General features: G+C 43.0%; 1 protein-coding gene across 1 annotated transcript in view; it reads right to left on the bottom strand.

Annotated features, from left to right (window-relative positions):
- Positions 1-483: 483 nt before the first annotated feature.
- DOCK10 (dedicator of cytokinesis 10) overlaps positions 484-23,552 on the bottom strand; it is a 121,684-nt gene continuing 98,615 nt past the window's right edge. Inside the window, 15 exon segments of the mRNA XM_039722389.1 lie at positions 484-1,192; positions 4,282-4,420; positions 4,739-4,839; positions 5,483-5,673; positions 8,709-8,919; positions 9,246-9,392; positions 14,331-14,444; positions 15,381-15,503; positions 16,031-16,137; positions 17,743-17,841; positions 18,169-18,226; positions 18,925-19,140; positions 20,507-20,617; positions 21,167-21,349; positions 22,876-23,013. Of these exon segments, the coding sequence (XP_039578323.1) occupies positions 1,073-1,192; positions 4,282-4,420; positions 4,739-4,839; positions 5,483-5,673; positions 8,709-8,919; positions 9,246-9,392; positions 14,331-14,444; positions 15,381-15,503; positions 16,031-16,137; positions 17,743-17,841; positions 18,169-18,226; positions 18,925-19,140; positions 20,507-20,617; positions 21,167-21,349; positions 22,876-23,013 (2,058 nt within the window). The 3' untranslated portion in view covers positions 484-1,072.

Here is a 23,552-nt window from a genome sequence, read left to right as displayed (position 1 = left end):
CAGAGAAAAAAACAGTTTAGCAGAATTGTGGGCACTGTGTGCACAGGAAAGAAAAATTCTAACACACTATGAACAGTACTGTGAACAGGGACTGCTGCAAGGAGGGATTTTCTGTGAAAGAACTGGCACAATCACTCCACCTTATCCCCACATGATGCAGAAACTGAAAACAAACATCTCACTGAAGGCACATCGCTTCCCAGTGTGCCCTGGGCAAAGTCTGGGACTATGAACTTCAAAGGAAAAGCTGAGTTTTCTTGGCCTCAAGCAGGAGAACTACACCAAGCCTGCTTGTCAGGGTGACTTCAGTCTGGGGCCATGGAGAGAACCCAAAGCCAAGTTCTGCAGATGTCAGAAGTGTCTATCAGCAGCTACAACAGGACAGACAGTTGGGATGCTCCTGATCTCCACCACTCCAGGGAGTGCTGCCATAGGAATGAACCAATGCACAGAGCTTCAAAGAGAAAATTTTATGGACGCTTTTATACACATACACAAATATTTTAATATAATGGTAACTGAAATGTTATCCATATTCTTAGTACTGTCATAATTAACTAAAAAGATATTTTTTAAAATTTTGTAAAAATGACATATTTTACACATCTTCTATTTACAATTGCAATATGCTTAAATGTTATAAAACATCCACTCTGACCTTTAAAATATATGTATACTAGGACTTAGTATTAGATATATTATAATTTATAGCAAACTTAGGGTTTGCCGTGTACCTATCTATTCAATGGGAATTTTGTAATCAGCCTGGCTTAATAAAGGCTGCTCAAAATCAAAAACTGACAACAAAAAAGAAAAAGAAAAAAGAGGGAATGTGCAAATATTGGGCAGGCAAAAAATAAAAAAAAATCTCAAGCTTGCATTTTTTTAAAAATAACACCATGAAGACTTCCAATAAATTAAAATCTTAACCTTCAAATCCTTTTCCTGGTATTGTTCATCAACTTAATTTTCAGTACTATTAATCTAAAAGGAAAAAATACCCTCAACAACAAAGGACAAACCCCACCCCAGACAGCAGATCTTCCTGAGGCCATGTGTTCCCACATTGCAGTCAGGCATCAGGATTGGCTGGAGTGGCTGCTGCTGGCACAGAGGAGCTGGCTCTATGGATGACTCAGGAATACGTGCGCTCCATCCCGGGATGTTTTGCTGAGTCCTCCTTGTAGGCAATCTTTCCAGAAAGAAAAAAAAAAAAAGGCAAAGTGAAAAAAATCTGAATAATTTGGTGTCTGAAGTGTCTGTTGTCTAAGCAAGGGTTTCCCATTTTTTTAGCTGTTACACAGTGATGCTAAGGATCTGACAGAGGAAAAGGACCTTTCCCTGGTAAATGGAGGCTGCAGGGGCAGGGATGACATCCTGAGTCAGGGGCAAAATGGAGCTGGAGCTTCTGCCAAGCTCCATGGGGTTCCCTGAACTGCACCACTCCCACACAAGATCCCTACACCTTGCAGACTCCTGGACCCCACACCAGCACCCCTGACGGTGGCACAGACAGGCCCAGCTGTGCCCACGCTGCCATCGGGGGATGCAGCAGGGCTGGCACCAAGGGCCAGGCTGAGCCTGTGGGCAGAGCTGCAGTCCAGCAGCAGTGCCAAAAGTGCTGCCCTGTCCTTTGGGTAGCCTTTAGCAAGAGGGAAGAAATTTTTCCTGAAGAAGCTCTTCTAGCCTTGATGATAGCTCTTCTTTCCTACTCCTATAAAGGCAGACTGAAAACCTGTCTTCCTCCATGGGCGCTTCGTTGGAGCATCCAGAGCAGAGACAGGGTGATCCCCACTGAGCACACAGCACTGGAAGAGAAACCTGTCCCCTTGACAAAGCTCCAGGTGGAACCCTACACCATCACCCCACTGTCCTCGGCCAGGGCTGCAGGTCAGCCACACCCCAGGTGTCACCCAAGAGTAGGGACAGCTTCAGCAGCTTGGCAGCTCTGGGCAGGAGCTGCTCTCACACCCTGGGCTGCAGGAAGGGCACTGGAACTTGGGCACACCCTGGCAGCCACTTTTACTGCAATTGGCACTTGCTTTTGCATTAGGGGGCCCTTGTCGAGCTGTCTCACTGGCCTCCCCAAGGTTCACAACTAGGATCCTAAAAAACAGGCCCCTCAAGACTGCTCATGGACAATACATCACACACACAGCTTAGATCTTCTTTAAACTCCCTGAGAAGGGAGTCATCAGAGATGAAATGAAACAAACATACCCAGCAGAAAAACCAGCAAGTGAGGGAAGTATATGACATTAAAAGAAAAAAAATAGATGTAAGAAAAATGAACATACCACTTTTGGCTATAGTATTGAGGGAAATGTTAGACAGGGAAGAAGAGAAGCTGTATAAGCAAGGACCATGACAGAGCTGTCAGAAAAGAAAAACAAAAAAGAGAAAAACAAAAGAGAGAAAAACATATGGTGATGAAAAAGTCACTGTCAGTAGGTGAGAAACAAAACTCTCTTGAATACAACAATGGGAAAGATGGCAAATTGTACTGGTGTAAAGCACACAGCACAGATGCAAGAGAGCCTCAAGCTTTCCAACTGTGAGATAAATATTTCAGCCACAGTTTATGGCATGTGATTTCTCTGAGGAAATACTCTGCTCAGAAGCAGAGAGTTCATGAGTTCACTGCAGGAAGAGTAGAGTTTTCTCAAAACCCCCCACTGCCCAGAAAATGGGGCTGTCACTTTTTAGGCTTCCCCAAAGGATTGCAAGTGGGAGACTGTTTTCAGGGTGGACTTTAAAATTCAGATGATTTTGGTAAAAGAGATGACAATTTTGACTTTTGTTGGATGAACTCTTTACACATTAGCACTGGTTTGTACAAGTAATTTTGTATTATTTAGCACGAAGAAAACTCAGAGCTCATAGACAAAAATACAGGTATGAGCATTTAACAGAACTCTCCAAATGTTTTCTGAATACTGAAGCTCATGAGCTGCTCATGCCTCTTTTGAGCTGACCATCCATTTTCCATTCTTGTGGGAAACAGTGGTTCACACAAGACATGGTGCTGCCTGTGCACACTGACTGATGGCCACAATAACCCCCATGTGAGATGCATGACTATTGATTAGCACATAACACCCTTAACACTTACACACTTAACAAAACACTGATACACACTGGTTAGGATAAAATCACTGGAAGGCTTGAGGTTCACAAATCTTTATACACCTGAAGAGGAGAGGAGCACAACTCCCAGACCTGCAGCCACCCCTGAGCTCGAGCCCATCCAGCAGGCACCAGGCCTCCAAGCAATTAGGAGCTTTACACCCAAGGGAAAACTCACTCAATTCCACAGTAAGTACAACAATTGGCAAAAAATTCAGGTCAATCCTTATTCTCCTCATATGTGAAGATGAAAAATACACCACGGGGTAATGGAGAGCCATGTAGGCACTGCTGTGAGATGCCACCACTGACACCAGTGGTTAAACCAAGTCACTCTACACCAACAGTGCTTCTGGATGCTACAGGCACCTGGAAATGCAGCACAGCTGCTAGAGAGAAACTATTTATCACATGCAATCTAAGATAGCCTGCTCATAAACATGCAGAGATATAATTAAACATGGTTTAATTAGCACTTCAGTATGCTAATAGCTCAATATTTAATTGAAACTGAAAATATTAAAAAAAAAACCTGCCTGGACACAGCAGTAGAATAGCTGCAAGTGTGCACTGGAGGCCAATTCAGAATTTTGGGATGCAGTTCATATTTTTTATATATATATATATGCATGGCTCATCCTTCTGAAGCTTCTAAAATACATGGCATCTATCCTGATAGTGTACTCAAGTATAAAAAAATTTGAAAAATAACTTTCTCTGAAAGCTGAATATAAATAGATACAATAAAGATACCTCTTGTGGTTATAAGCTACATGTTAATAGCAATTTATTGTTTTAATTAAATACAACACAGCTATAGGACAAAGCAAGCAAAGCATAAAGCATTAACTTAGACTATTTTTCTATACCTCTAAACCCCAGTCAGCACAGCCTCACAAACATTCAGCTTTTCAATATGTAGCAAGGCAGGAAGAAAACACACCTTTGTTGATCAGATAGAGATTATACTTCTATTAAAAAAAAAAAGAGGGGAAGCAACAAAAGCCAAAGCCACAAAAAAATAAACTCTGATCTGTCACTATTGCATTGTAAGGTTTTACTCATAGTATTTTGCTCTACAGCTTCATTTGTCACTAGAAGACACAATTAGCCACCCTCATGGAGCCCAAGCAGCACCCAAAGAGATGTTCTGACCTGTTCATTCATAACTACAGAGAGCTCGCTGAGCATATCCTTGTAATGAGACTTCATCTCCCCCTGATACTCAAACTGGTCCTCCTTAATGAGGCGCTCGTTGACATCGAGGGCATGGCCACAGGCTTCAGCAAATTGCCTGCAAGCACAAAACCACAAAAACAATGACACGGGTTTTGCAGTGATGAAAAAACCTATCTATACACACGCAGTGCTGCATCTCTTCTCCCCCTTGCAAACTGCACCTTGTTGGAAGTGAATTTCAGATCAAAAGGAATGTATTCTACTAGGGTAGCCCAGAACTCCGGTAAATGTTTCTCAGGAATGACTTGTCAGATAGGGTAAATGCAGATGTAAATCAGGCTGGTTCAAATCAGCCTGATTTTGTGAGAGTTTTCTGTGCAGAGTTTTCTCCATGTGCTATGCGGGGGGTGAAAAGCCTAAAATGAATGTTTACCTGAAGATTTCCTTCAGAAGCTTAACTTGATTATCAGGATATCTCTTAGCATTTGTTTCTTCAAGAAAAGCTCGAGCATAGGCCATCGGTCCAGCATTTACCTGGGTGAGAAATACACAGCTTAGGAACAGAGAACACGCCATTCCTTGTTGTTTTTCTTGGTCTTAGAGACCGGCCTGAGGCAAGCTAGGCTGTGAGTAGAACATCCCCTCACTCCTTTTGTCACCAGGATGGAAGCTGAGGAGTTTTACTGAAGAAACAGGAGCTGCTCAACCTGGTACAAGCTGCAGATGTGTGCTGGCCTTTCCAAGTCCCCAGCCAGCTGAGCACCCACACAGTTACATGTTTGTTTGTAGATATTTCAATGAGAGCACCAGGAGAACACACGCCTGTCACAATCCCAACTTTCCTTAACAGGGAATGGCAAAGCCAATCCTAGCAAAACTGCCTTTAAAGAATCCACCCACTTGTGGTGGGCCATATTCTCAAGTGACACTTGACAGTCTTGTTGGAAAGGCCTTATTTGTTATTAAGAGTAGACTTGAATTAAATAATTAGCATATAAAACCAGCAGTCTCAATGCCAGTGAGAAACTTTCCATTCCTTAAGGTGTTTAGAGTGAGATCTAACAGCTCCATAATACAGGATATGCCAAATACAAAAAGTGTCTGGAATGATGAAAATCAGAATAAAAATTTAGGTAGCACTGAAAAAAGAGGAAAAAAAGCAGCAAATTGACATTACCTTGACACTGACACTTCCTTGGAGCTTGAGCTGCAGTCGGATCATGTCCACTTCTTCCATTGTGCAAAGCTGATTGAGCTCTGAGACCTTTTTGGACATCTCATCAATGGCCACTTCGATGGGGTTCAGCTCTGTGCTGGTTTGGCTTATGACCTGGATCCTCTTCTTCACGTAGGGAAACAAGTGACTGGCTGCTCAAGAGAGAGAAATGAGTTAGAGAACTCACCCAACAAGAGAGCTTTTAGGAAAGCAAAACAATTAAGCCAAAGTATTAACTTTTGACTTTGTCAATCTCTTTATTAATCCATTAAAATTAAGTTTTAATCATGGAATGAGTAGAAGTGACACAGCATGTCCAAACTGAATTCTCATGTACCCAGCACTAGAAGAGCATTTCCTTTTGAACTCATCACTGTTTGGTACCAAGCTCTGCCCCATGCAGGTGGTAAAAAGCTCTCAGTGCTCAGATTTTCGAATTCACAAATGTCTTCTGTTAAGGCACCAAACTGTAAGTCCTCACTGAACTTCAGACAGCTCAAAGCCTCACATCAAGCATATTCCACATATTTTAGAGCCAGGAGTCCCTAGCTTAGCTGAATTGGGAATCATTCACAGTGCTGGTGTTGGCTGGGATGGAGTTAATTTTCCTCACAGTATCTGGTACAGAGCTGTGCTCTGGATTTGTGCTGGAAACAGCACTGATAGCACAGGGATGTTCTGGTTATTGCTGGGCAGGGCTTACACAGCATCAAGGCCTTTTCTGCTCCTCTCCCCACACAGCAGAAAGGAGGCTGGGGGTGCCCAAGGATTTGGGAGGGGACACAGCCAGGACAGCTGACCCCAACTGACCCAAGGGATTTTCCACACCGCATGGTGTCACACTCAGCACATATAGAGTTGGGGGAAGGAGGAGGGACATTGAGAGTGTGGTGTTTGTCTTCCTAAGACACTGTTACATGTGCTGGAGCCCTGCTTTCTTGGAGTTACCTTTACCTGCCTTCCCAGGGAAGCAGTGACTCAACCCCTGCAATGAATCATTGCTTTGCTTGTTTGTGCAGCTTTTGCTTTACCTATTAAACTGTCTTCATCTCAACCTGTAAGTTCTTTCACATTTACACTTCTGATTTTCCCTGTCCCACCAGAGGACACTCAGTGAGTGAGCTGCTGCATGGGGCTTAGCTGCCAGCTGAGGCTAAACCAGGACACTCACCTGCAGATGAACCTACTATTAAAACATCATCCTTAAAGCAGTGAAGAGGTACTTGCATGGGGCTTAGCTGCCAGCTGAGGCTAAACCAGGACACTCACCTGCAGATGAACCTATTAAAACATCATCCTTAAAGCAATGAAGGATGCAATTAACATTCAGCCTAAATACTGCCATGGGAGCTGACAGAGGAATTATTCACCTTTAAAACTCTACTTCCACTCAAGGCCTTTCATGGATCTCAGGGAGTTTAGCAAAGGTACTGTTAATGTGCATTAAATCTGATCTGAGCTAACACATTTCTGATTGCCCTACATGCTTTGGAAGGTCTCCCAAACTCCATGCATGTCCTTCTCCACTAAGCATCTGCTTCCAGTCAGCTCAGACCTAACAAAACTCCAGTTTACAGCATGTCTGTCTCATTAGAAAGCAGGAAACCCATGACTTGCAGAGCTGGAAGCAGGAGCCAGGCATGGCAGAGAGCCAAGGACTGCAGCCACACTGCACTCGCCCTTGGCCCAGCAGGCTCTGGAGCAGAGATGCAGTGCAGGTGCCACTCCAGCCACCCAGGCACAACTGGCTTCAGCACTCCTCCAGCCATAGCAGAAGTTTTGCTTTCTTCTCAAACTGAAAATGCTTAAGTTGACCCAGGAAACAAATGAAAACATGACTTTATCAAACAGGAGTGGAAAAAAAAAAGAAAAAAACAAGAGAAGAAAAGAATGTTTCCTTTAGTGAAAAGCACTGAGGTGAGGTAGGTGTCAAAGGGGAAAAGCAGGGGAGAAGAGGAGGGCATAAAATTCCCACCTAATGCCAAAGATGGAGCAGGGCTGAGAGCAGTGGGAGCTGATGACAGCATGTAATAACCCAGGGGAAATATTCTGCCAGAAGAACAGCCCTCTCTGTTTTTGCCAGACAGACCATAACAGACTTGCACTTTCAAGTCAGTGAAACTACCTGCTTCAGTACAGATCTCACAACACCTACTGCTGCCCAAGCACTTAAAAAAACCACACACAAGCTATTCCTCCTTTCTTCTTCTTACAAGCCAAGCTGTGTCATGCAACAAGACACCCTCAGATATCAGTGCCTCTTTCCTGGCTTGCCAGAACAAAACTTTTAGGTGACTGTGCTTGCACTGTAAGAAGTTTTTTTCACTTTGTCCTTTGGGGGAAGCAGATGCACTGAAGTTGGTAAGGAACTCTATTTTCTGTCACTTGGGAGCCTTTGCTGTGAACATCAGCCTTGCTGCCCATGGCTGCCCATGAGACATCCATCTCAGACAGTTCCTCATACATCAAAGTTCAGACATGACAAGTTTCAGCAGCAGTCTCACAAAGGAGGCTTTTTAAAAGAGAGATTTCAATCATGATAAGGAGCAAAAAATTTCAGTTTAACGTGACTCATTAAGACGCATCTAGTGCTCCTGACATTCCTGCCTTAAAACACTGATTGAAATCTTAGATACATTATAGAGGTTTTTTTTTAAGCTAGATATTACTCCCATTTTGAACAAAAATTTCTATCTGAAAGTTCTACTCTTAGCAGAATAGACATCCTACTTGGCTTTTTATTTGAATTGTTTATTATTAAAAGAAAATGGTTCCGAGTGCTAAGCTGCCTCCAGCAGAACCACTCCCAAGTTACATCACTGCAAGAGCAGTTAAGATGTCAATTATAAGGACAAATAAAGCAGCTGAATGAAAATAACTATCCCTAAGCTGGTCAGCAGGTCTGTAAGGAAGACATGGTGAAAAGAGGAGTTATGATTCTGCACAGAATCACAGAATCTCTAGGTTGGAAGAGACCTTTAAGATCATCGAGCCCAACCCATGTTCTAGCACCTCAACTAGGTCATGGCACCAAGTGCCACATCCAGTCTTTTTTTAAACACATCCAGGGATGGTGACTCCACCACCTCCCTGGGCAGATGATTCCAGTATTTGACCAAGCATTTGCACAACTGGCTGATGGACAGTGTGGGCTGGGAGGGTGAGCTGGAGCAGGCAGCAGACGTACTGGTGAGGATGGTGCGCCTCTTGCACTGCTCCTCCACCCCGCCGTGCTTCTTCCCCGAGAGCGTGAAGGGCGTCTCGAAGACGAAGCGGTTGATGTTGTGGTGCATCTCAAAGTCCGTCTTCCGCTCCTCGGCCTCCTTCTCCTCAAAGAAAGGGGTCACGTAGGTCACCTGGATGTAGGCGTACTTGGGATCCAGGTCTTTGGGGTTCACCTGCGGGACGGGGGCACAACAATGAAATGGTGGTAAGTGTGATGAGCTCCCAAGGAATCCAAAACATTTTTGATGTGTTTATTTATTTATAGCCATACCGATGAAAACTGAGACTTCCCAAAGAAATACACAGATCATGGATGGATAAAAGGGTATTTTACCAGGAGTTCTCTAAGAAGAGTGGGACCTTTGACTACAGCAAAAATGGATGAAAGCTAAATGAGACAAAAAACAACCTGCTTCTGCACTGCAGCAAATATCTGCCTGCTCATCTTGCACCATGCATTCAGTTCTCTCCTTTGTGAAAAACCACATGTTTTTCCTACCTTGTTGGAGTCCTGGATGATCTTCACATTATCTATTCCAAACTTGTCTGCATAAAGTTTCATCAGCCTTTGAGAGATCTCAGACAAGCCAGTTAATTTGGGCTCTTTATAGATATACTCTTTACCTTCCTCTTCTTCAAAAAAGCCCTGTTTGGAAAGAAACAAAAGGATATAGTGAACATAACAGCCATGGCAAAACCTAAATTAGGTGCTTACATCAGGAATCAAAGTTGCCTGTATACCCACCAGTGCATCCAGTAGGCCACTTCCAGCACCTAAGTGAAAAGCTTACCTCTGTCCACTCCTAGCAGACATGTGCCTAGAGGTCAGTGTTTATACTGGTCTGCAATCTCCAAAGCTACCCAGGAAAAGATCCCTACACATTTATTCACTCAAGAGACCAAGCAGCTTAAAGAGTTAAAAGGGTTTTCTTGAAAATGATGATGTGTGTATGATGAAAAAACCCTCATGGATTAAAAACTAGAATTAAAAATGCTTTAAATCTTAACAATTTGGTTTAATTGACAGCTGTTTGCTGGACACTGAGCCCAGCTGGGTTGTGTGCAGCACATCACCTCCAGTGCATCCTCTTGGAGCCACATGTGCAGGCACAGGCTGGGCACTGCTGCCCATGGCCATGGCATGGGAGCACTTGGAAACCAATCTGCATCTCCTCAGGCCAGCTGAAGAGAAACTCTGGTGGGCACCTTGAAAGGCCACATAGAATTGCAGAACTTCCAGGGATAATTAGCAAATTACAATTGAAAAGAAAAAGAAAAACAAAAAAAGAGATACACAGGCTGTGTTCCTTTGCAACAAAGACACAGTCTTGTTGAGGTCATGATTTAATACAGTGGATGGACTTGGCAGAGCTTTAATAAAAGGGCCCACTGAAGATCTGAACATGAATCTGTCAGGCTTCAGAAGAAATGCCAACCTCTGAAAATTAACAGAGCATCGCATCACCTGCAGGTGAGACACAGCTGCCACAAGATGAACATGTACCTCAAAGCTCCAGGAGAAGCTGTCCCAGCTGGGCAGAGAGCAGCCACTGCCCCATTAACAAGGACTGGATCTGTCCCAATGCCATGAGCCCCATGTCCCAATCCAGCCCCCCCTAGGGCTTCATGTGCAGCTTGGTGAAGGGCACCACTGCAGCTACACTCACAGCCTCTTCCTTTCACCTTAATGCAAAGTGAGCCAGAGGAAAACACCTGAAGCTGCAGGGACAGGGGGAAAGGCAGACAGCATTAATGATGTCAGACCCAGGGCCCTTTGAACTTCACAGGGTGTGGCTTGGATGGCTAATTCTACAATATGCCTAAGCAAACTGCCAGCTGCAGAAAAACAGAGAAGCAGAAATTAATGAAGGCAAGAGATATCTCCAAAATCCATTCAGAAGGTACTCATGCAAAATCCAGCTTTTTTATCTGGAAGTGTGTTTCAACTTTGCCCTCTAAAATTATTGATGAGACAAATCTTCACAAAACCCCCAAAAGAATTAAACTAAAATAAGCTATGGATTTCATTCCTTCTTTAGAAACCCCCTCCCAAACTTTATTTCAATGGGGATTAACAAATATGTGCATCTCTGGCTTCTCCTTCAGTGAGGACAAGGGGCAATAAAATTGTCTTTTAATTTGGCAAGTGTCAGGAGTACTGTGGGCATTACTGGGAACCAGTAACTAACAGCTGCAACAGCAGCTCATCTGACAGCATCTTCTTCAGTCTCACACCAACCTTCTAACATTGCATGATTTTTAACAACATTATCAATTAAATTCCATAGGCATATGAAAACCTTCACAGGTAATTAGAGAAAAAAATCTAGAGCCCCAAAGTTGACATCCTACAAACATCTGTTGAGCTGGGCAGGCAATTGACTTCCTATTGATTACACTGAGAAAATATCTACAGGATCATAATCTGGTTTTTGATCTTGTTTCCACTGAAGCAAAACTGCTTTATGTGGGAAAACCTCATTAGTTTGATACAATCATACTTAAACATACTATTCTGGACCGTTTCTGTCAAAAGACATCTGCTTTCTGTTATTATTCAGTGTTTTCAACAAAACCCCTCATGTTTTCCAAAATGATCACATAGCAAGCTAGAATACAGTTTATGCTCTTAAACCCTGATGCTGTGTATGTTTGCATGCTGGAACACAGTGTTTATCTGTAAGTGCCAAATCTCTGCTGATGCTGCATGGCACACTGAGATGATATCTCTGTTAATAGTTTTACTTAAAAAAAATACTTGAAAACAAAAAACTAACAGATTTAGTCTTATCTCTAATACAAGAGACATCATTCAAGTACATATTCCCTACAGTATTTCAGCTGACAAGTGACAAGCAGAAGTTAACTGTGAGCTATAAATAATCATGTCTGCCATATGCTATATGTCTGGCAAAGACTATTAAAAGTAAGATTAAATACTTTTCAGAAGCCAAATATCCTCCAGTTTCAGGATTTTAAAATATTAAGCAGCCAAGGTTACATTATCAATGCATATCCCTGGATTATTTTCATCCTGGCTGGTTTGGTCCTGCACGGACAATGCAGCCTCACAGATAAAAATGATGACAGGGAGCAGCTGAAGGTGATGGAAGGCAGATGACCTCCTGAACAGCAGCAGGTTACTGGTTTCCACTGAGCTCTGATGCTCTGAGAGACAAGTTTTGATCCAGGCCTATCACTGGGAGTTCTGATAAGGCTCTTCCTCATCCTCACACATCTCCAGACAGAGCCTTGGAGCTCACAGTACATCAGACCCTTCTCTGCCCTTTGTGAAAGGTGCTGAGGTAAAGCCTTCTGCTTGACCTGCCAGGAACTAATGGTTCTTACCCTGTCTCATCCCACAGTAAGTGATTGTGATCACTGTGAAACTCTGCCCTCCAGCTTCTTGTACACACAGGAGAACAAACCCTCAGCTCTACCTTTGCCTGACACTGCTCTGAAAAAGGGGTCTTGAATGTCTTTGTTTATCAGCACAACATGAGATCTCAGCTATTCAGTATATTTAACAGGATGTCTTTTGGCTCATAATTCAAGAAAGATACTGACTTCTCAAACACTCATCTGTGAGTAAACTCATATGCACTGGCTAGTGTGGTCACTTGGGGGTGCAATGAGATATTGTCACCAAAGGCCTTTAGCAGAATGTGCAGTCTAAACCAGCAGCTGCCATGAGATCCAGCTCCCTGAGCTGGCAAATAAATCTTGCTGGTGAAAACAGATGACTGTGTCCTCCCTGAGGATCACATTAATTCAAACCATCCTCGCACAGGGTCCCTGCAGCAATGCAGTAACCAAATTCTGCCTCTGCTTTTGCATGAAGAACAGTTTTCAGGTACAGCAGCAGATCATCTTTCTCCACTAAGAATCCCCAAAATTCTCCCTCCCAGTATTAACATTATTCTTTTGTTCTTTAATCTGCTTTCCCTGGAGCTTTTGTTTCAGTTGAGGAACAGCAGCCACATGACATCTCTCCTGCAAAGGGCAAGGAGAGGCAGTGCCTGTTGCCTTTAGAGCCCAGGGACTGGGGGGAACAGAGGAAGACACAGCTGTGACACAGTCACACCCTTTAGAGCACTAAAACTGTTTAAATGAAGTTGTCCTTGTGGCACTGGCACCTGGAAAGTCATTGCACTGTTACAGAGATGCTAACCCAGTTCAGCAGAAGTGCTGCAGCTGAATTACCCCGTGGGAGAGCCACTGGCTCTGGGAGAGTGCTGGCCAGAGGCTGCAGGCAGGAGAGCCCTGTTTTGCCCTGTGCTGCTCCCATTTTGAGGAAGGCCAGGCATAAGGAAAACTCTGCCCTTCCTCAGGTGCAGCTCACTTCCTCCTTGCATTTGGCAAGTTCAACTTTGCTAATCTGCCCAGAGAGCCATGACCTGCCATTCCCCAGTGAATTCCCATTTCCTTGCTCTTACAAGGCACTGCCAGGACCTTGGTCAGGGCCATGACCTGCCCAGAGTGCTCCAGTGGCCACTGCCATGGACCTCAGCCTGACACAGCAGCCCTGCCCTTGGGAGCTGCTGTGCAGGCCAGGAAAGCAGGCTTGCATTCAAACAGCATTAATGCTACCCCAAGACTTGCAACAGAGGAAGAGGGGCTCCAATCCCACTCCCAGTGAAGCTGGGAGGAACTTCCACTGAGATGAGATGAAGCAGCATTGGGCCCCACAGTGCACACACAACATGGTGACAGGTACAGCTCGGTAATTCAGGAACTGAACAAACAAAAGTTAGTTTGCAGGATGCAACAATGAATGCAGCAACGTTATTTTATCTGCCATGAACCAAAGAATCGAGAGCACAGGAAAATTAATGTTAGGTAACAGTAGAGGGAAGGATGAAGGATGTGTGAGGAGAGTTAAACAAAACATGCAACAGAACTAGACTTACCACAGCCTTGAATAAGATCAAAAGGAGAAAAGAGCAAATTTCTGCATTAAAATCTAATTAGCAAACAGAATGATTCACATCAATCTGTTGTTTACACACTTTATATTTTAGAGCACAGGAAATTTTATGCTTGCCAAAACCAGGACTAAAAGGAACATGCTGGATTGCTACACTGGTGGTGGAAGAAAGCACAAAATAATGCTTCAAGGGTGCTGAAGCACAGCAGAGGGAATAATGCTATTCTACAGTACATTGCACAGAACCAGAGGTAGCCTGGAAGCAGGAGGCAGAGTCAGTGAAAAACACAACAAAGCATCTACTGCATACTGCTCTGCTTTGAGATCTATTGGAGGAGAGTGCCATATATCAAAGGTGCCTTATCTGGTTCTATTTATGTTGTAGTTTGAAAAAACCTGCCCTGCCTCAGTCTCAGCTTTGCTTTATGAAGTTGAGAACTGAAGCTGACACAGAAGTCTGGTCTCTAATACATCACTAAATGCACAGCAGGGGTTTACACAGAGGCAACTGAGTGCTCCCTGCTGACTAAAACCCTGCTGGGAGTCTGACCCATGAGGAGCTTTTACCTGTGATTCACTACCAAGTGCTTCCCTGAACTCTGCCAGGAACAGGTCTGAAATCTGACTGTGGAGACAAAAGAGCCCAAGCTCACTTACCTGCCCATAAAATGCCACCCTGTAATATCTCCCAAAGAGACGTTTCTCAGAGTTCACCACCTCTGCAACCTTCAGGTAGGAGCGGTGGATGTCGTAGTACAGGTCAGACAGTTTCTGCATGGACAGACAGACAGACAGAGGGAGGGCAGGTGAGGGCATGCCAGCACCTTGGGAATGCCACCAGAGCTCTGCACAGCCATGGCTTGCCTTAACTGGCTTCCCAAACCTTTGCCAAGATGGCTGGACGTGCTGAGGGAACAGTTTAACCTCATTAGTGGTCACTAAAGATTCACTGCAAGGTTTCTGTCATCTTCTGAGGGTTTTGTGGCAGTGGAGCTTTGTGTACAGGCTCACAGAGACTCATCCAGACAGTGCTGCTGGCCTGCTAAGGGGTCAGAGAACCCAAGTGCTGTTTGTGCAGGTAGAACAAGGTTCCAACACCCCCAATCAGCTCCCAACCCCACACAAAGATGTGCTTTCCACAGTTACCACTAAAGAGCACTTTCTCAGGATAGTGAACCAAAATTTCAGCTAAGTTAAAATCTGAGGACCTGCTTCCTCAGCATACAGCTTATTGCAACCTACCACTTGGTGTCTCTTTCAATTTAAACCCAGAAAAATCAGTAAATGCAATTACCATCTGGCTATCAATTATTGATATTTGAAATTGAAATTGCCAAGTAAATAAGAAGCTAAGAAACCCTGAAATTGTGAAGAAATCATGCAATTTATCAGCATTTTCTGAACTTAAATACAATGTAAATCTGCTCTTGGTTTAAAGTCCATGCAAAAAAAACATATCCCCACTGGCTAAGACAAGAGGTTTATTTGAAATCTTTTTATGGTTACTCTTGCATTGATGCTGAAAAGAGTCAGGAAAGACTTCAATGTTTTTTATTTTCTCACAGCCCAAAACATTAAAAAGAGAAATTACAGACAGGAAGAAAGAAAACATTCCTTTTAAAGAAAGCACATTCTTTCCCCTAAAAATTTTGATCTTTACTGTTGCCTTAGCATAATTAAAAAGACCCAAACCAAACATCCACTTACTTTAAAGTCCCTCTGCTTTTCAAAAACAGCAATGATAGGCTTGTTGACCTCAGCAATAAGCTCGTATCTCTCAGACTTCCAGAGGTACTCAACACACAACTCCAGCTGTTCCACGAGAATATTCTGCAATTTCACAAATTCAAATAGTTCAGTGATTTGACAGCTGGTGGCATTTAATTAATAGCAATGCAGCAAAAGCACATACCCTCTAGTTCATTTTTATTCTGGAACTTCCATATTAAGGTTTATTGCAATTGCACAACGTTTAATCAGGTATTGGTGACCTAGCCCTTGTTTAGATAAAAAAAATTTGAAATAATAGTAAAATGAAAACACTTGAATAGTTGACATCTCACGCAGAGGAATGGGTTTGCTTCATGGGCTTCTCCCTGCCCTGACTTTCAGCTCTGGTACTTTAAGTTCTCCTTAGCTAAACACCAGTGCAACAGCTGTGACATTTCAGTCAAAAACTGTGTGCCTTTTAACATTGCCTGAGTACACTCACTCTAATTTGCTGCAACATGCACAGGACTCCACTAGAAATAACATCCTGTTAATCCAGAGCAGGCACTCACTCTAATTTGCTGCAACATGCACAGGACTAGAAACAACATTCTGTTAATCCAGAACAGATATATGACATTGCTGACCTCATTATAGGGAGTATCTTGCATCCCAGAGTCTTCCTTCATAGCACCTTCTTCTTTAATGTTGGGGGTGATGCTCAGAAAAGCAGGCCATCCCATGGAAAACAAGCCTTGAAGTGCAAGTCACAAGAAAGGCTATTAATGACTGAGTGAACAGATACTTCAAGAAGTTACTAGATGCCATTAAAACAGAGCTGATGAGTTCATTTGTTTTGCAGCCCAAGTAATGAGAAGAACAAATGGAGCTGGTGGAATTTACAAGACTATTCCCCATTTTCCTCAATGATATAAATTCACTTCTCCAGGCAAAGGGGAATGCTAGCACTGTTATTCCTCTCTTTGGCATTTTGGCTCCTGAGCTGTACGTGCTGGCAGCCCTTGCAAAGCTTCATGTGCAGCACTCCTTTGTGCACAGGAATGACCCTGGCAGCCTGAGGTGACACAACCCACACTTGGGTGGGACACAGGTGCTCCTCCTGTCAGGGGTCCTGGGGGCACAGTCCCCAGGACTGCACAGCCCAGGGGAGGTGGCCCTAGGACACGTTTGGCTCGTGGCCATGGTGGCTTTGCTGTCCTGCCCTGGGTCAGCAGTGCTGCCAGGGCCCCAGCCAAGGGACTCCCCTGCAGAAACCCTGGCTGGTGGCAGCAGGTGTGGATGGAAAGGCTCATAAGGAATGAAACTGAGCTTAAATCAAGTATTTGCTAAGCTGAGGGCATTAGTACTGTGGCTGCAGCAGAAACAACTTGCACAGGCATCACTCTTTATGGATCAGGAAGGGTCTGCCCTACAAGGATTTTACTGCTGCTCTGGAGTGGAAAAGGTAGAGCTGCAAGGGGAGGTGAAAAACTCCTGGCAAAACCCATCTTTAATTTAACAGTAGGAAAACGCTACTATGTTCAATTAAAAAAGCTAAGCCACAGACACTGAGATGGGAGCCTGCATTCTTTCTCTCAGGTTTTGAAAACTGTTTAAATACAGGTTTAAAATCACCCAAGTTCTTTACTCCAGCTACTATAATCTTTATTCAGGCAAAGTCTTTTACCACTACTGAACTGTCTCACAACTATTGCTCTTCACAGAAAGCTTCCTTCTAAAAGGATGCATTTTTTCATCTTGTCCACAGACAGTTCCAAATGTATTGAAGGACTATAGTCTTCCCAAAACCATCTTCTCTTCCCCAGGTATTTGCCCTTGACCCTGGAAATTGCTCTTTGTGGAAATTGCTAACATATCTCATGCTGAAAATTACTATGACATACAGATTTCATAAACTAAATAACCATTGGCATAGAAGCATTAAAAAATATAAGCCTGCATTTATTTTTAAATAAGTATCATAGATTAAAAAAAAACCCTTTATCTATACTAAGTTACAGATGGATAACCAGATATTAATTCCATCCCCCTGCCCTCCCAGCTTTGGACAGCCAAGGAATTGGACATGGATTTGCATGCTAAACACCAATTGACCCAAGAGGGATTTTCCTGCTGCAAAAGCCCATAACCAGAGACATTCTGAGCAATCCATCAAACCAGCCAAAGAGCATCAGGAAAGAAACTCATGATGTTTCCAATTGCTTTCTACAACAGGCTTCAACATGCACTAGAAACAGCTTTGATTTGGTTGATATCTTTCCAGATCAGTTGGAAAACAGCAGTTTGATCTCCTAATCATGTTATTTGACCCACAAACAGGCACGGTTAGAGCACTCACTTCCTCCATTGTGAGTTGTTAGTAACACATTACTATCAGAGAGTTGAGCATCTTCCAGGAGCATACGTGAGGTACAAATCTTTTCCATTTTCCAGTAACCTATGATATTGTAAGATGGTATTAGTATACTGCTACTGGTATGTGTTAATACATGCATATTTAACAACAACAGACTGACAAGTGGAGCATTCTCTATTAGCACTACCTTGCTAAACATTTAATTAAACCTCTTTACACAAAACACACTTTCACTGTTCCAGTCTAAGACTAGCATTTATGATATAGTTTAAAAAGAAAACATTTGGGAAGAATTCAATCTGCTTTAAAAATACTTTACATATAAGGAAGGAAAGTGGGATAGCCAAAAATGATTTTGAACACTAATATTTCTAGATATATAGTTGGTTTTGGATATGTTGATCTTACCTTTTCTCTTCAGGTACTCTGCAATGAGAGCAGCAATATGAATATAGCACATAGCAGCCTGAAACAAGAGACCAACATACAAGGATATGTTAAAGTACCCTGAATTACAGCACACGTGTGATAAGGAGCATACACTTTCAGCACTGCTAAATCATGAGGCAGAAAAGGGAAGACAAAAGTAATCTAAGAAAATGAAGGATTAAATGATGAAATCCTCCTCAAGTATAAATTTTACAAGGTGTTTTATGGAAATGCATAGATTTTCTCAAGAAAACCATTAAGATGACTTAGTAAATAAGGTATTCCTGGGTTATGCAGTGGAATTTTGCATCATCCATTTAGTCTTTGATGAACATGACAACACGCTATAAGCAAAGTTCCTCTCCTAGGCTGTAGTGGGGGAGAAGAAAATCTTTTGTGTGAGTTACTCACTGCTCATAACCTCCTCTGCACCACAGCTGCTGTGCCTGTTAGGAGTAGGCAGCAGAGGTGCCAAAGTGACACTGCCCTCAGCTTCCCTGTCAGACAGTTTCAAGTCTTGCTCCAGCATGTATCAGGTACCCAAGGTGAGGCAAGCTGGGATGAGCATATCACATCTCCAGGTGTTTGCAAACCTCTACTCCTCTGATTTCCAATATATGAGAGAGACTGTATGATTCTCTTAACTCACTACTGCTGTCAGTGTTCCAAAGCCCTTTTCATCAGAACAGCTCAGCCTGAAGACAGATGGATTTCAGGTTCATTTATTCACTTTACCTCTGATAAATCTCCATTCCTTGCATGAATCTTGGCCATGCTTTCAAGCCATGTCCTGCGTAGCTCAGGTGTGCTGGCATAGGAATTTGCCAGGCTGTACTGCAGGTCCACCAGCATCTCAGGGTCCTTCTCGTGCTCCTTCATCTGAGCTGTGGCCATCAAAACCGTCCTGATGCGCTTGGTCAGATCCTTCACCTCTGCTGGGAAATTAACGTTCTTTGGGAAAGATAAGCAATGCATCACTGAAACCATCCAAAGAGCCCATGCTGCACCCCCAAACAAGACAGAGTTCTGCTTACAGAGGGCCTCCATTCCCTTCCCTAGCTGGGCAGGCTTTGGAGCAGTCACAGCTCCAGAGTACGCACACATTGCACACCAACCCTGGGTGTTTTTTCCTGATCTGTCACAGCACTACAAGATGGCCCAAGTCAGTCACCTGTTCCACTGCCATGTGCAACAGCTCAGCTGAATTCAGGGAACTGGAACAGTTGCTTACTTACTGGGCCCAGAACTGGACTCTTGCACACTTTCCTCTGAGCAACAGCACTGTGTGCTATAGATAGTCCTGCTTAACTACACTCCCAGCATGTTTCACCACGGGAATAAAGAACAAGTCTGGCTCCTGACCTTCTCACACTGTGCTAGATTAAAACAGAGTCCTTATATTACTCACACCAGCTGTTCTCAACATATTTAGCTCAGCTCTTCAGTTTTTCAGATAAGCAGTGAAATATATTTGTTTTCAGACTTATTTCTATTCTTTGTTTGGTTTAAAAGCAAAACATTCAGAAGAAGTAAATGAAATTAAATAATCCCTCCTCTATGTCACACAGAGATAAGGAAGTCACAGAAGCAGTGTGTCTGACTGTAGTGATGTGAAATCAAAAGCAAGTAGAATTGTAATGACATCTTATTAGATAACACATCAAATTACTTCTGCTAACTATCTACCAATTTGCTTATGCTAACTTTATTATTAATCTCAGTGGAGATACCCTAAAGTCACCTTCAGAGAAGAACACCACCTCCAAAGTATAAAACTGAAAATGCACATTGACACGTGTTTGGACAAGAATTGTAAAAATTAAAAACCAGAATGCTTTTTCAACAATTTTTGTATAGATCGTAACTATAATAGAAGGGTAGCTTGTCAAAGAGCCAAGAACACCTTCAGTGAGCTTGCAAGGTCTTACAAAACCCAACTGTTGTGCCTGTTTTTGCTACACATTTACTGAACAGAGGAAAGGGAGCAACTGTAGACTAAAAGTTGTTTTCTAACTGCATTTGTGTTCCATTAGTCCCAATGCATGACCTCTGACATGAGGCAAATGAACAAAATAAGCAAGAAATAACAAATAATACAATTTTCAAATAAAAATATTTTTGTTTAAATACTATTTTCATTTATTAAGGTTCTGAGTCACAAACACCTTCATGAACTTCAGATTGCCTGAGAAAGGCACACTATGAATGCATAAATCACTGGCTAATAGAACCAACAATTTTATTTACTGAAACACTTGCTCCTGTGGAACTGCTGACCTTTTGTAAGAGGTAGTGATTGACAAAAAATGTTTCTTACTTTCATCTGCTTGTCTCCATTAGCAAAATTATTTATAATTGCAAGCGAATGTTGAAATCGAGATCCGCCAATCCCCGCATCCGCTATCAGCTGGCTCACTGCCTTGATGAGCTGCACAGGGAGCAAACACAGGATGCAATTAGCAAAGAAATCACAGTTTCAGAAGAGTTTTTAACCCCTATGTTAGTATGACTTGATGTACTTGTAATTTCATACAGCGTATTTTCATACTTGTCCTATAAAGGTAACATGTGCAAAGGCAAGGACTGTGAGTAATCTTTCAGAAGTTTGTAGCTGCTCAAATTTTGCAGTGTCAATATGTTATTACTGGACTTTACATGTCTGTTCCTGTACTGTCAGATTCTGTTTAGTTCCTTTATCAGCTGTGCTCCAACTGCTGTAAGCAACATGTGAGTCAAGAATAGCCATGAATCTGGCAGTGCAGATACATTCACAGCTGTTGTCTCTCCCTGGAACAGAGCTGAGCTGCCCAAGAAGAGCAGAGAATCCAGTCCAACTTCAGACTTGGCAGGAAAATCAAGCTGCCACAGAGTACTGCCTGTTTGAGGACTGCAAAAGGATTGCCTTGTTTCAATGCATAAAAAAAATTGATAAAAACTAATGCACATCAGTTAAATATTGATCTCACACTTCACTTACCTGTAGATGGGATCTGACTATTGATTTCTGCTTGTTAAATTCAAAGTTCTTCCTCATGAAAAAATAAAGAAGAGCAGATGCTTCTGTCTGAGTTGAACGTGACCTATGGTTACAGCACTTCAGGATTTCATAGCAGAGGGAACCACAGAGATCTGCTTGTCCTTGGAAGAATGCTGATGGGAACTGTTGAAAAAAAGTGTGAACATGTTCAGGACTGCTCTCAGAACTTGGTGCAGTTATTCTGAGTTAACTATCTTTTCTAACCTTTCAGTAACTCTTCCGCAGTTATTCATACCAGGGTTTAAACTAAACAATCTCACAATCAAATTAAGATTAATTAAGAACTATACTCAGATTTTCCTACAAACACTGTATGCCATCAAACTGGGCTCTAGGAAGCCCACACAGCAGCTGGCACACAGCAAGCCCAGCAAGCAGCAAGGAATCTGCCAGGAATGCATGACAGCTAACCAGGAAAAGCAGGGGGAGTTCTTCATGGGTATAAAAGCTGTTCAGCAGAAGGAAAATACTTTGAGTAGGAAGGTCAGTAAACTTCCAGAGGTCAATGGTTTGAAGAGCAGGAGACAACAGAGGAGGGCTCTCCAAACCATACCCACTGTTACCAGCAGGGTGAATGCAACAGAAGACTGAGGGGGAGAGGTAGAAATGTACATGTGGGCTATAGATCTTAATTACTGCCCGAGGGGTTCTGCTGCAGGAACCACAACAGATCCCTGCTCTCACAGAACCATGAAGGGAGAATTCAATCCCAAAACCTACAGGATAAATGAGAAAGGCAGTTCTGGATACTTATTCATTTTCCCCATTGCACAGAGTTCTTCCATTCCCAGCTGTCTGGGATGTCATTTAAAGTTGTGTGTGGATGGTGTGACTTCATATTTCCCCCATGTCCTCCAGCTGCACGACTGGGAGAAGCATGATTTCCTCCTCCTTTTCCCTGAGACAACAGCCAGAGGGAGGCCACGTGCTGTAAACTCAGCTACACTCTCGTGTTTCATAGAAACACCTAGGAACCAAGGCCAGCCTTGCTTATTGTCACTTCTCCAATTGTTATATGAGTACTACATTCCATTGTGGTTGTTTTTTAGAGGATCTTTTATCTACCTCTTTGACTTGAAAATTGTGCAGCCTTTGCAGCTGGCACCAAGTGCCTAATTGACCATGACAATTTACACAAGTGCAATGCAAGCACAGAAATGGTTTGACACATAACTGTATTGTTTCCTGTGTTTAAAACCAGGTATTTGTAAAACTGCATTAGTGCATGAACTTTTGGTGAAGTGTATTGAATACTCTCCTGCTGGTTCCTCTGGGGACAGCAGTAACCATTCACTGGAGGATTCTGCAAACCAGGTATGTGCCACAAAGACCATGGACCTCCAGGGTTTCAAGCTTGCTTCCATAGGTGGTAAAAGCAGGCAAGTCAATGGATACACCACAGAGCTGGACATCATTCATCTACTTGCATTGAAACTTCCCCCTTCTTAGCAAATTTCTCGATTTCAGAACAGAACTGTTTTTTCAGACACTGTGACCTTCTTTCTTTTAATCAGCAATAAATCAGACTGTGTCAGGAATAAGTACTAATAGAGTAAGTTCAGAACTCTTGCCAAGCGTCCAATTGTGTCCAAGCTGAACCTGCTGTAACATATTGCTAGGCATGACTAACAGAGTAAACCCAGAGTTACCTTGCCCACAAAGAGCCGAAGAGCAGCAAAGACGTGTTTGAGAGCTGCTGCTGACTGGTTGATTTGCAAAAAGAGCATGTGCGTGTCAAAGACCTTCTTCATCAACACATTCTGGCAATCAGATTGCTGGAGCTGCCTCTGAAAAGTTCACAGAGAAGACAGGACATTGTGGTTACTGAAGTGAATAAACAGGAGAAGGATCTGCTGGACATTACCTCGGAGTGCTCTTGCAGAGATGCCTCTTTCAGTGTAAAATTTCTGCAGATGATGCATTCCCAGCCTGCTGCAGACTTGCAGTTTTTCAAGAAAAGCACTTTGCTATGCCTGTACTACTCATGGGTTGTATACACTGTATTTAAGGGTTAGGCTGACAGAGAGGGAGCACTAAAATGTGAAAGGAGCTCTTTGCTGTATTGTGGCTGTGAGACCTTCAGCAGGTCATCTGGGCTTGCTGAAGCAATCTGAGAAATTTTTAAGGAGGCAGAGGATTCACCTGCTGACTTGCAGAGATAGAGATAATAAGCAGGTTGGAAATCTGCTGTTGAAATTCACTGAAATCTAGTGGGATAAACATGGCTCAAGAAAAGGTGATGTGATAGTAGTTGCAAGACACTTCCAAGCAGAGCAGGGTTGTACATAGCCCTGGATATACAGGATGTTCTTCCCTCTCTTTCTAT

This window comes from Passer montanus, unplaced genomic scaffold (genome assembly GCF_014805655.1).
Source record: "Passer montanus isolate IOZ18808 unplaced genomic scaffold, ASM1480565v1 scaffold48, whole genome shotgun sequence".
Taxonomy (NCBI): domain Eukaryota; kingdom Metazoa; phylum Chordata; class Aves; order Passeriformes; family Passeridae; genus Passer; species Passer montanus.
The sequence above is the reverse complement of the archived record's forward strand: the minus strand, read 5'-3'. Positions and strand labels throughout refer to the sequence as shown.